Source organism: Populus nigra, chromosome 4 (assembly GCF_951802175.1).
Source record: "Populus nigra chromosome 4, ddPopNigr1.1, whole genome shotgun sequence".
In the NCBI taxonomy this organism is placed as follows: Eukaryota; Viridiplantae; Streptophyta; class Magnoliopsida; order Malpighiales; family Salicaceae; genus Populus; species Populus nigra.
Window position 1 is genome coordinate 2696410 of NC_084855.1, and position 12865 is coordinate 2709274.

General features: G+C 33.5%; 2 protein-coding genes across 2 annotated transcripts; one reads left to right on the forward strand and one right to left on the reverse strand.

Annotated features, from left to right (window-relative positions):
* The first annotated feature begins 1311 nt into the window (after positions 1–1311).
* LOC133690515 (LOB domain-containing protein 29-like) lies at positions 1312–2376 on the forward strand. The gene is made up of 2 exons (XM_062110741.1): positions 1312–1633; positions 1738–2376. Exons 1-2 carry the CDS (start codon positions 1355–1357, stop codon positions 2128–2130), a joined length of 672 nt encoding a protein of 223 aa, XP_061966725.1. The 5' UTR covers positions 1312–1354; the 3' UTR covers positions 2131–2376.
* A 7954-nt stretch (positions 2377–10330) lies between these two features.
* Positions 10331–11852, reverse strand: LOC133692983 (LOB domain-containing protein 16-like). The gene is made up of 2 exons (XM_062114167.1): positions 11409–11852; positions 10331–10940 (listed from the first exon to the last, which is right to left on the reverse strand). The coding sequence occupies exons 1-2, from the start codon at positions 11709–11711 to the stop codon at positions 10590–10592; spliced, it is 654 nt and encodes a 217-aa protein (XP_061970151.1). The 5' UTR covers positions 11712–11852; the 3' UTR covers positions 10331–10589.
* Positions 11853–12865: the final 1013 nt, after the last annotated feature.

Here is a 12865-nt window from a genome sequence, read left to right on the forward strand (position 1 = left end):
ACTAGATCAATATTTGAGATGAGATATGGCCCTTGTACTTCATATTTTTAAAAAATAGATATTCATTTCAAAACCATCTCAATTTATGCAACTAAACATATATATATTTTTTAGTATTCATTATTTATGTTGTGAAATACCAATTAAGCTCAACCTAAATAACCGATTTTATTCAGCAACATTTGTACTGATCAATATCGTTTTCTAGCTTGATATTGTTTTCCTGAAAAAAAATGTACTTACCTGATTGGCTAGAATATGTGTCAGAACTTTTATATGGGACTGGTTTTGTTTTGTTTTTGGGTAGATAGAAGCTAGATCAGCATGACCTGTTAAACTCAATCAATCCAACGAACATCTGTTATTGGATTCTGGTTCCAAGCATGTTCAGCTACCTTAACTAACTCGAACCCGACCCTATCTTGGTTCGTACAGATAATTTGATTACTGCGTGAGGCATGCACATGCTATGATATTCCAACCTGAACATATATTAAGAAGTAGAAGTGTTCTTCACATGTTAGGAAGCTTCGCCTGGACCGCCGATGTTGGTGATCTTGTTCTGTAATTCGGACTGACTAAAAGTGTTGTCATGCAGAGTTGGAAAATTAACTTTGATTCCCCACATGCTTAAAAGCATTCATGGAATACAATACTTGATTTATTTTCAGTCTATATATAGAAATCAGATTGCAAAGGAGAATTGAAGTTCCAAGATCAATTATCATGAAGAAATTAAAATTCATGGGAAAATCTCAGTGTGTGCGATTAATTAAAACACATGTAATTAATCAATATATTATGTAAGAGCTTAGCCTAAAATTATTGCAATTAAGATGCATGGTGCTGGTTAACTTGACCGAAACTACCATGGGAAAGTGAAAGGAATTTAGTGATTATACTAGGGTATCGCTAAAGGAAATGAGCACAATTAACTTCAGTGCTGATTGTCTAGTCAGATCCTCTGTTTTTCCAGGTCACAGTATCTAATTTCACCTGGAAATTGTGCATAAGGACCACATTTAATGAAATTTAAGCTCCAATAGATCATCAAGCAAATAGAAATGGGTTTGGTTTATGCTAGCTCTTTTGTCATATAAGGGTGTTTAAAGGAATCTCATTTGAGGGTATAAAAAAATTAAGATTGAAAGGTGGAATATGGGTTTTTTTAAGGAAAAAAATAATCATTTATGTAGCCCATTAAGGGAACCGGTCGTAGCTAATTATTGATTATTATATGATTCACCCCTTCCTCCTCGAGTGTTTATAAGCATATATGGTGGTAATGCTTGCACAAAGCTAAGACCTGGAAACACAAAAACATCAAAACCCACCTTTGCCTAAAATTATCAAGATGACAGGTTCTGGTTCACCTTGTGGAGCTTGCAAATTCTTGAGAAGAAAATGTGTGAGAGGTTGTGTTTTTGCACCTTATTTCTGCCATGAACAAGGAGCTCAACATTTTGCAGCAATCCACAAAGTTTTTGGTGCAAGCAATGTGTCAAAGTTGCTTGCTCACCTTCCTGTAAGTGATCGTAGTGAAGCCGCAGTCACAATCTCATATGAAGCTCAAGCCAGGCTTCAAGATCCCATTTATGGCTGTGTTTCTCACATTTTTGCTCTTCAACAACAGGTTTGGTACCCTTTGAACTTGTCGATGTTATTTTAATTGATTGTTGAAACCCTAATTAAATCCTTCTTTCCCATCATTTATTAAAATTTCTTTTCACTTTGCAGGTTGTCAATCTTCAGGCACAGCTGGCTTCTCTCAAGGAACAAGCAGCTCAAACCTTTCTAAATGGCTCTGCCACCACAAACCCTAATGACAAGTACTATGGAAAACCTTCTTATCCACAGGAACTGCAAAGCTGGTTCCACTCAGAAAATTCAAGCACAGTGCCGCAATTGAATCCAAATAACCTCACCAATAACATGCCATACTGTGAAAATGGGATCATGGATCCAAACTCCATGGGAAATTATGGAAATTCATCAAGTTCATTTGATAGCTTTGAAGAGGCATCTCATTCCATGTCATCCTTTGACATGCAAACAGACAACTTGCAATGGACTTATCAACATGCTGATGATCTTCAGTCAATGGCCTTTGGCTATACTCAACATTCATGAAGAGATTGGCCAAGGCGCAGGAGATTTATAATTGGTGAAGACAGATTATTGTCAATTTTGTTATTGCTGCTGCATACATTGAAATATGCACCTTTGTTGCTATAAACAAAAGCTAGCTAGGACCCTAGAATTGTTCATACAATCAGAAACCCTAAATCCTCCCTACTATATATCCTTTTCTTTAATCCAGTGCAATCTTGGATATTGGTATAATAATAGTGGGATTCTCTGAAAGAAGTTAAGAAATTCTGGTTTTATTTCTTGCTGATTTTCCTTGTTCATGGACCTAATGAAGACCTAGATTTCTGACCTAATAATGACAGTTTCCTAGTCTCCTTTTTTACACTTTCCCTTGGTAAACCTAATCATATTCAGTGGAAAAAAAGCTCACACATGGTCTAAATTAATGAACATTTTCTCTTATAAAATGAAGAAAAAATAATCAATAACTCATTGCAGTATATATTCATGATTTAGGCCTTCAATTAATACAAGATTGTCTGTGTTTCCAGGAGAATAGCATGGATAGTAGTCCGATACTCCATAGTTGAAAACCTGGTCCTGTTCTCAAGAAATGGATAAGATGCTTGTAGTAGATTGGAATCTGAGCGTTGAACCTACATAGTTTAGCTCACATATGAACTATACAGAGCTTTCCGAGCATGACTCCAGTATTTCCTGAGGTTTGCTTGCTTTGCTAGTATCTTTGATTATTACAGTATATGTTATTTTTATGTAACCATTCTTTTAGCAGATTATGAAACATAAATGGCTGAAAGCTAGATGAAGAACACTTGATCTTATCGAAACAAATTATGCGTTCATGCCTCGAATTTGGAGTGCCTCATTTTCATAAGCATAAATGATCCCGAGAAAATAAAATATTCCCTTCACCTTTCTTAGGTCATTGGGAGTAAGCCTACTTGGTCTTCATACTGTCTCATTTTTCATGTTTTGTTTCCCAATGTTTTGTTGATTCCTTGCCAAATGCATTTACATTAGGTATGAACACACACATTGTCCAAAAAGATAAGAATTTGCTATTAATATTAATTCGTACGTTCTTATGTCTCCTAACTACTCCTATCAGCATCTTTTCCCTCATCAGTACCATTGTTAATTAACAATTTGAGCTCGATATTCCAAATATGACCAATGGTATTAGCCTTGTTAGATGTGATCCTCGGGATAGTTTTGAATTAAAAATCTGCTCGTGCACCTTCGTTCGTTTAAAGATATCTATGCTTCTATAGGAACTTGCTTTTTGTTGTATATGCTCAGTGCAATGACTACATTGAGTCTCTTCTTTTGAAAGTTGAAAATAACCGATGATGCATGCGATTCTTTGTTACATACATTGGTTAATTTAGTATAAGAACTTGGTGTAACAAAGACTGAAAATTTGAGAATTGTAGTGGCTAAATCCACATAATTAACTGACACTTGTTTTAGTCACTGGCGGATGAATTTGATATTAGAACTTCGAATCCTTTTCAAGTGAATATATCATGGATTATATTGAATTTCAGGGTTGAGTTACTCTGCTTGCTAGACAAAGTTGAAAGAATCTCCTACATTGATTTATCAGAATCTCATACATTGATTCATCCTGCTTCTTCATCATGGAATAGATGAATGAAGTTTAAACTGGATATATATATATATATGTTGAGGAGCAGAACATTTCCATGCTCCGTCCTTTGTCAAAGCATCAGCTTGGTGGAACGACTTAAATTGTAATCTATGAGCGTAAAGCGCATACTTCATGAAACTATATATATATATATATATAGTAACTAACGCACGCACGCACATGTACACTTGATGAAGCACTATTGGAGAATGAGTAATGTGTGATGACCCAAGTTTGATATTAAGCCTGAAACTATTCACTGAAATGCTTGATTTAGTGCTGGTTCTTTGAATGCTTAATCATTAGTATTTCTCCATTTCCCATACTGAATGGACATTATGACTTGTTCTTCCATTTCTTGATAAAGGACAGTGGATATATAATATATCTGAATATTATATGCATATCGATCATATAAACACACAAGTTTCTGATCCCTGGTTGTTATCCTGTAAGGGATTTAAGTGTATTAACTCGAATATATGCGATTAATTATTAGAATATGTGGGATCCTTCAACTTCGTTGATAATTTATTTGAGAATTTCTTGCTTCTGTTTCTGCATCCAATAACGAGCACAAGATCAACATGGTAGAGAAAATTAAGGTCATGACTTTAAGCCTATTCTTGGTGAGAAATGATCCCATACATTTGGTTCATATTGACTAGATTTTATTACAGATGTGATACAAGCTATCTATGTTGTCCGAATTCTTACAAACTGGGTTGGTTTAATTTAATAACAATTAAGAAATTAAATGGTTGTTCAGATCATTAATTCTCCAAACCATGGTAATTAAGAGTTTGAAAAGTTAGGTTCATTATTTTTTATATATTTGAGTCACTCCCCTTCTAAAAATTTATTTTTTCGGAAGGGCATTAACATTGAGGATTCTTAGATTGATTTTTATTTTTTTGGTTGTGAATTGAGAAGTTTCATGGCAAATTTTTACTGAAATTAATCTTTAATAGCAGTCAAGCGATAAAAGTGTAAATCGGGGCGTGAGGACATCTTTATTTTAAATCTTACCCTTTGCATTTCTAACCCACACACAATTGTATGATCTTTAGTAAACTTCATATTGGTAAGCTCTTCCTCGTGATTTAGTTTATGAAAATAGCTACTTATCAATGGATTGTGTTCCGAAATATATCCAAAATATTAAAAAAAAACACCCTTTAATAATAGCTATAAACTTTACAACCCAATATGTAGTAGTACTTCATTAATATAAAGAGTAGTTTGAATCTTACCCGCTTGCATTTCTAACCTACACACAAGTGTATGATCTCTAGTAGACTTTGTATTGGTAGGCTCTTCCTCATAATTTAGTTTATGAAAATAACTACTTACTAATGGATTGTATTCTGAAATATATCAAAGATATTAAAAAAAAACCTTTTAATAACAATTATAAGTGTCACATCATACTTCTTTTAGTATAAAGAGTAGTTCATTTGATCAAATTTAGCCCAATCCAATAGATAAATCCATAAAGGCTCTTTTTTTTTTCTCTCTCTTTTAGTTTCTTATATTTTTGAAGCTGATTCGCAACAAACTCGGATTCTTAAAGAGCGTATAATCATTAAACACAGTCACTTTTCAACCTAATAGCAATTCTTTAATTGTTTTTTTTTTAATATCAGGATGTATTTTCAGAATCGATTCAACTCTAAATACACATTTTAAAGTTAATTAGTTAATTAATTATTTTTGTTAAATTATAAAGATAAAGATTAATTAATAATTAAGTCCAATAATTCTAGCCAACATAAATTATAAGCGGTGATAATGTTGTGTCTTGACCAAAAAAAAAAGGGTGAGAAAATGCAGTTTCAACTTACATGAGAGGCCGTATTCTTCCATCCAAATCAATACGTCATTGACCCCACAATCAAACGGCTAAGTTTGAACACGCGTGCAAATTCTCCTAGTCAACACTTTGGTACTCTTTCTTTATTTTTATTTATTTTTCTCCCCAGCCATTTATTTGATCTTTCTGTTCCCCTTTGTCTTCTTTCTATTTGTTTAATAATTTGTGTATTTCTTTGGAGTAAATTGAAACATCACGAACACTTGTCTGGCTGTCATGTGAATGAAAATTGCTTTACAACAAGCCAGTTGTACCATAAATTCCTTTTCATTTTCTTAGGGTAACACAATTTTTTTTTTTTTTGAATGGAGTAGATGCATGGTCCACTCCTCATACACTTCTGAAAATCTTGCCAGCTTGATTTTATGGTGCATTTTTTTTTATTACTATCTTTTTAGAAGGTTAGACCGTTGCACTAAACCATGGGGGATAATTATATATATATATATATATATATATATATGATTAACACCATCAAAATCTTAATTTATCTCAAGTTGTTCAGGTCTACATTATGAGTGATTATTGACCAATTAAATTTAGCAAGAGCCCACTTTCTAATTTCCCATATTAATACCATATCTTCTCTGCCTCTCAGACCTGTGAATCAAACAGAACGCTTGACCCAAAATTTTGTCCACAGCTAGCGAATCCTTTAAATAATTTTGCACTATATATTTTGACAGAGACAAAAATAATGCTGGTAGGAACAAGTGTTTGTCACGGCTCCAACACCATTAGCATGCGCTCCTCCCCTTTAAGAAGAGACCATTGAAAAGAAGAGAGACCACATAGCTTCTTTTCTCTTTTGATCTCTTTAATTAAGTTCATTGGCTGTGTTTACTAAAGTCGAGTCCTTGTTTCTTGTCTTCTCTTTTTAGGTTCTCAGACAATGAACTTTCTCGAGACACAGCTCTTCCGAGAGCCCACATTCTACCAATTAATATCCATCTAATTAATTAATGGGATCGATGGATACCCTTTGGAATAATATGATTATCACTTTCTCAAGTGCAATTAATGGAGTCCAATAGAGGAATGTATATTAACAGATTCTACTTCTTTTCTCTCCTTTTTGTTTGTGTTCGATTGTCCAATTGTAAAGACTGGCCTGTGAAAGTTGTTAGTCGATGCTTGACTTGAAATGGTTATAACTTATAATATACACTTCTATATATATATATATCTCATGGTCTTGGGCTCGAAGAACCTGGGATTTTATTAATATTATCCAATGCCGCTTGACTGAGTAAGGTTATCGATTCTTTTTGAAAACTTTGTTGCAGAGATGCAGAGGATAAGGATAGTTAAGTGCAACACTCGTTACCTTTTCTTCGTCGCTAGCTGGAACCCAAATTTTTTACCTGTCCACACTTCGGAGAAAAAAAAATAAAGGGAGGGGGCTCATTAGAATTCTGGAAAATGTGAAAATAGGCCTTCAAGTACAGCAAAGTACCTTCAAGACAAGCAAGCATAACATTGGACCTTACAGAAAGGACATATGCGTCCCAAGAAAGAAGGATTGGATCGGTGATGGTCTTTCCAATCTTGCTAATGAAGTCTTTTCGAGTAAATTTAATTGGACCACTCGTCTCTTACAACCAATCTTGCTAATGAAAGAGGGTTCATTTCCCCTCTTTCATTCTTATTCCTTGAAAAAAATTCTTTTTTAAATCCAATTCAGACAAACGTTCCAGGTAAACTATTGAATCACCGGTGATTGGTCGAAACAATGGTTCATTGTACGTAGAGTTATTGTATTATTATCTAAAGTATTTTAGAAACCTAAGAAACTCATCTAGAAACTTTGGATCTGCCTATAGAAAAAAGATAATCAGATAAGTGGGAAAAAAAAAACAAAGAAAAAAGAAATTTTGGTGAAATTTAAGTAATCTTATCAAATTCATGATTTCAAGGATTCAATTTGTTTTTATTGGGTTTGGAGAGAAGAAAAAAGAAGCGCATCAATAGAAATCCATTTTTTATTTGAAGATTTCAAGTTTGAAAGGTATATTCTTGCAAACCTTGAAAGTAAAGCTTATGAGACCTGCTGGATTAATTTATGTTGTTTAAATACAATGTTTTGAATGTGTTGACATGTTAATGATTGCTTTAATATGTTATGTTTGCATCTGAGTTTGATTTAAAATTTGTCAAATGTGTTAGAAAGGTTGATGTTTTTTTGTTCTTGCATGTTTCTAGATTTCTGAGTTTTATTTGGTACTGGTTGAAAGTTTAGGAAAATATTTTGAATGTAAATTGCATAAATATATAGGCTGTTTTAGGTTGACAGTTTTGGAGCTTGGAATTTTTTGCACGTTTATGATTTTTATTAGTTTTTTTTTATTCAAGTATTCTTAGTTATGATAATGTTCAGGTTTGGAGTCAAACATTGATAACATGTTTTTATGGGTTTTAGTTTTAAATTGAAATCTATTTTTTACAAAATCATGATGTTTGAGAAATAATCAAAGCAAACTAACACTTGATTCTTGATCTATGCTTGATTATGATTAAAAATTTGCTTTTTATTTCTTGAAATTTGGTTTAGTTTGATGGTCACATTATTGGGTTTAAGTTTGAGTGTTCTTTATATTCATACTTTTTGTGTTTGATCTATTTTTTCTTTGAGAAATTTTTAATTTTTATGTTTTTTCTTATGTTGAATCTGTTTTGAGTTTGGATTTTTATTTTTGTTTGTTTTTGGGTTAACTCGGTCAGGTAAACCCTGATTGAGTTGGTTCATTTGGGTCAACCTAGCCAATTCAAAACCGGGCTAGTCATTAGACCTTGCTTGGTTTGCTTTTTTTGTTAAGGTTTCTTTGGTTGAAGGATGTGTTTACAAACACCTCTTGGACTTGTTTTGGGTAGTTTATTTTAAGGAAAATTAGTTTTTGCCAAACATGGCATTACAAAAATACAAAAAAAAATAATATAATAAAAAATATCTTTTTGCATGTTACATACAACCAAGTTTCTCAAAAATACAAAAAATCATATTTTCCCCAAAAAATATATAAGGCTATATATATATATATATATATATATATATATTTGCACTCATTTTGAATTTAATAATCAATTTATTGAATTCATGAAAACTTGGCTAATATTTCAATAACCCCTAAAACCATTAATTCATGGAATTAATAGTTAATATTCTGGTATAAATGTTGGACTTACAAGTAAACTGATATTTAAATATCGAGAGTTGATCGGGAAATTCTCAGAATTATTTTGAATATTCACAAATTTTAAATTGGGAGTTTTTTTTATTGCAATATACAAATTATTACGAAAAACCTTTCTATAAAAATTCATCTGGGTACACGAGCCCGTAATAGATTCGAAACATCAGATTTATTTACAAGAATAAATTCTCATCCTAAGCCATAAACATGTCATTGATTAGAAACTCATCAAAACATTTAAATTACATTCAAATCATATAATACAGTCTGCCTCAGATAGAATGTAGTAGGGTACTAATATTTTTCCTAACCACAATCAGTTTCTTACTCTTAGAATTTCTGATAAAACCAATATACTCGAATTTTCTAACAATTCTGAATCAAACAACTAAGAAGTGACTTTTTAACCCATCAACACGGCACGGACACCTACGACAACTATTATGACACCATCATTATTGCCTTAAAAAAGTAATACCAATACATTTTCAAGTTTCATGCATGGAATTCCTCCTCCCCCTTCTCCTCCATGATTTGAAGAGAAATTGACATTTATATATAACGCAAATTTTCTCTCCCATTAAAGGCCCTCTCTATCTCTCCGGACGACGGGCTCTGGGCACACAACACGATACCAATATTGAAGCTGCAACAAACAAGTTCGGCAATGTCGTCTTCCTTCACAATAGTAAATACATCTACTCAATGTACATGAATTAGCAAATTCATTTCTTGTTTTTTGGACAATGGCCTCGTTAATTTAGTTCGTTTTTTAAATTGCTTTTCATTATTTAAAGATTTTAGAGAGCAGAACAACCCTCCATCTTCTTACTCGGTTAAACAAAACTTGTTAAAGCTAGCTACTTGATCATGATGTAGCCCAATGCATTCAATCAAGGGAACACATTGTCTACATATATGGATACAAGGTCATAGATTATACGTACTAAAATCATAAAAGAGTATTTTTGTTAGGTAAACCTACTTATTAGGACATATAAACCCGAGACAAGTGGGTCCATTAAAGGGTACTAACCACAAGGGTGCTTGCCTATGCCCTTAACTACAATCATAGCATTCATCTCCTCTCTAAATATTACCAGATCCCCATTTCTTGAGATGAAATTTTCCTAAGTGATAATTGGAATTGATGAAAGGGCAGCCGGGGCCAATATTAATCTTGACAGAGAAGAAAGATAGATTAACCTTGGGATTCCAACTACAATTTAATCTAAGATAGTCGTCTCTAGTTAACACCTATAATAGTGGTGGTATGGTATGTTTTTTTGGCAAAAGACAAAAGAGGGTTCAAATTTGTATCTATATACACCTTAATTTATCCCCCAACTTGATAGGTGAAGAATATAGAATATTTTCTCCAATTATAATATTCATTGCAAGTTAAAGTAAAAAAGAAGATGAAGAAGAAGAAGAAAGTAAAACAATTGAAAGTTGAGAATCCCATTATTGTTGTTCGGTGAAAACTAAATTATCTTCAGAAAGTAAGTTAACCACTCTAGCTAGCAATTAAATATTGGTAGTAGCTTATGAGAGGGATGGAGTTTCATTTTCAAGCTGTTACAACGTAATTTTGTGCTGATTGAACAGAAGCGAAATTAATGCCTCTATCAGGCTTTATGATGATCAAAACTGGAGTCTCTTTAGATGGGATTGATCTCAGTATATATACATGATTTTCCATTTGATGAGCTAGCGCAGAAATTAAAGAAACATGATAATGTTCATGATGAATTACTGTTAATTAGTTCCTCATCATTCTAAGTGCCAGTGCTTGAAGCTCACCCAAGTCACTATTGTATGGTCTTTTGACCTTGGCACAGGATTGGAATGCAAATTCTTCTCCGCTTTTTATATCTTGCATATCCATCATCCCATGATCAATATTGCTGTTGTTAAGGTCAACCGAATCAAGTGAGCTTTGTGGAGAGATTGGATTGATGTAAGTTTGATAAGATGGAAATGATGACACCCCAGAAATGTTATTTCCTTGCCACTGATGATGCGTATTCTCTATATTAATGCGTGTTGAATCGATTAGATTTTGTGCTAGTTGAGCCTTCACTTGCATCAACTGTGCTTGTAAGCATGCCACCTACAAAAGCATAAACAGTTACCAAAAATCAGAACTTCCTTAACTTGTACACTAACACTATATATATCTGTAAAGATGAAACCTGCAGCTACATGATTTGAGGACCAAGGGCTCACAAGCAAGACCCTCTATCATCAACAGAGAGGGAAAAAAAACTTGATCGGTTTTGGAAATAAAATTAATCCTCCCTTGCTAGCCTACGGAAAGAGTTGAACATAAATAAATAAATAATCCTTAAAAACACAATATAATGCATTAGATTTCAGAGGAAATCATAAATCCTTTTGGAGATGAATAACCAGACTTCTAAAAATCCCTTTTCCAAAAAAAAAAAAAACTGTCAAGAAGGAAAATTTTGCACTATATACCTTTATGATCTATGGTATATATGCTTGAAAAATATGCTAAAAAAAAACATATATATCTATATAAATTGTGAGTAAGCAAGATACAAAGAATTCCACAAACCTGTTGCTGCAAGGAAAAAATATGTGCAACACATCCATAAACGGGGTCTCTGATCCTTGCTTGAGCTTCATAGGCAATAGTGACAACCGCCTCATAACGATCGGCAACCGGGACATGCAGCAACAACTTGGAAACATTACTAGCACCAAAAACCTTATGAATGGCTGCAAACCGAGCAGTCCCTTGTTCAGAGCAAAAATAAGGTGCAAAGATACAATCGGAGGCACATTTCCTCCGGAGAAACTTGCATGCTCCACAAGGAGAACCAGTGCCAGTGCCAGTGCCAGTCACAGATGATGCCATGATGGGAGAAACAAAAGAAAGAAACAGAGAAGAAGAGAATCTTGAAAAAAATTTTAAAGGCACACGAGCACACTAGGAAATGGTGCGAAAAAAACGAATGAGGCTAGTGTGTGTGTGTGGTATGGTTGGCCAGGGGATCAAGTGAGGTGGGGGCTTTAGGAGTAAGGGACATAAAGGATCTCTTATAAGAGTGAATGGGAGACATCGAAGGCCACCATGTAGGGTTTTGAGGGAACATTTATCAATGGACTTATGCAATATGAGGCTTCTATTTTATTAACAAAGACCAACTCAATTAACATGATTTATACACTAATACTGTCTTATGATTTGATTAATTAATATATTTAATATATAGTTTGCTTTTGAAATTTCTTACTGCTACTTTTTTAAGTTTGATTTTTGGGACGTTTGATTGCTAAGTTTTTATTTTTCCGCCGAACGCCGCACCTGGGAACTGATGTGTTTGTCGCTTTATGGCTGTGGTGTTAAACCTCCACCTTCCGGTGATTGTTCACCGACAACTAATCTAATAATTTAAGACATCGTGAGTGATTAGTTAAGGACTAATGTGTGTTAAAGGGACAAATTCATGATTACTTGTATAAGTTTCTAAGTCTTAAAATTATTTTAATTCAATGATAAGAGTTATCTCATACCAGTTTGTACACCAATGAAACTAAATTTTTTTATTCTAAACAATCTTAAATATGTATCCTCAAATCAGTCTGGTGTATTTAAAAAATATAAATTAACTACAATTAAATCAGGAATTTTACTTGGGGAATCAAACGGTGGAGACATTATTATTTTTTAACTACCAGCTCAATGTCTTAAAAATAGTTATTTTAAGAGTTAAATACAAGCAATATTTGGATATTTAAGTTTAATTTACTTACAGATTAAGGATTTATATATGTATAACCCCTTGGTGGCGTAGAGAAGCGAAGCTGACTTTTTGAGCCTTTGGAAACCTGAGCTCTCATGTCGATCATGTCATGGGGTGAGTGCCCGCCTGCCTAAAGTGTGTTCAGTTCTAGAAAAGCTAACCGAAGTGGGGCGCCTTGCCCTCGTGCATAGGCTTCGATTTTATTACAAGAGACAAAACACGAGGCAACTCTAAATGTCTTGGTTCAAGGATCTTGTGGCTTGAA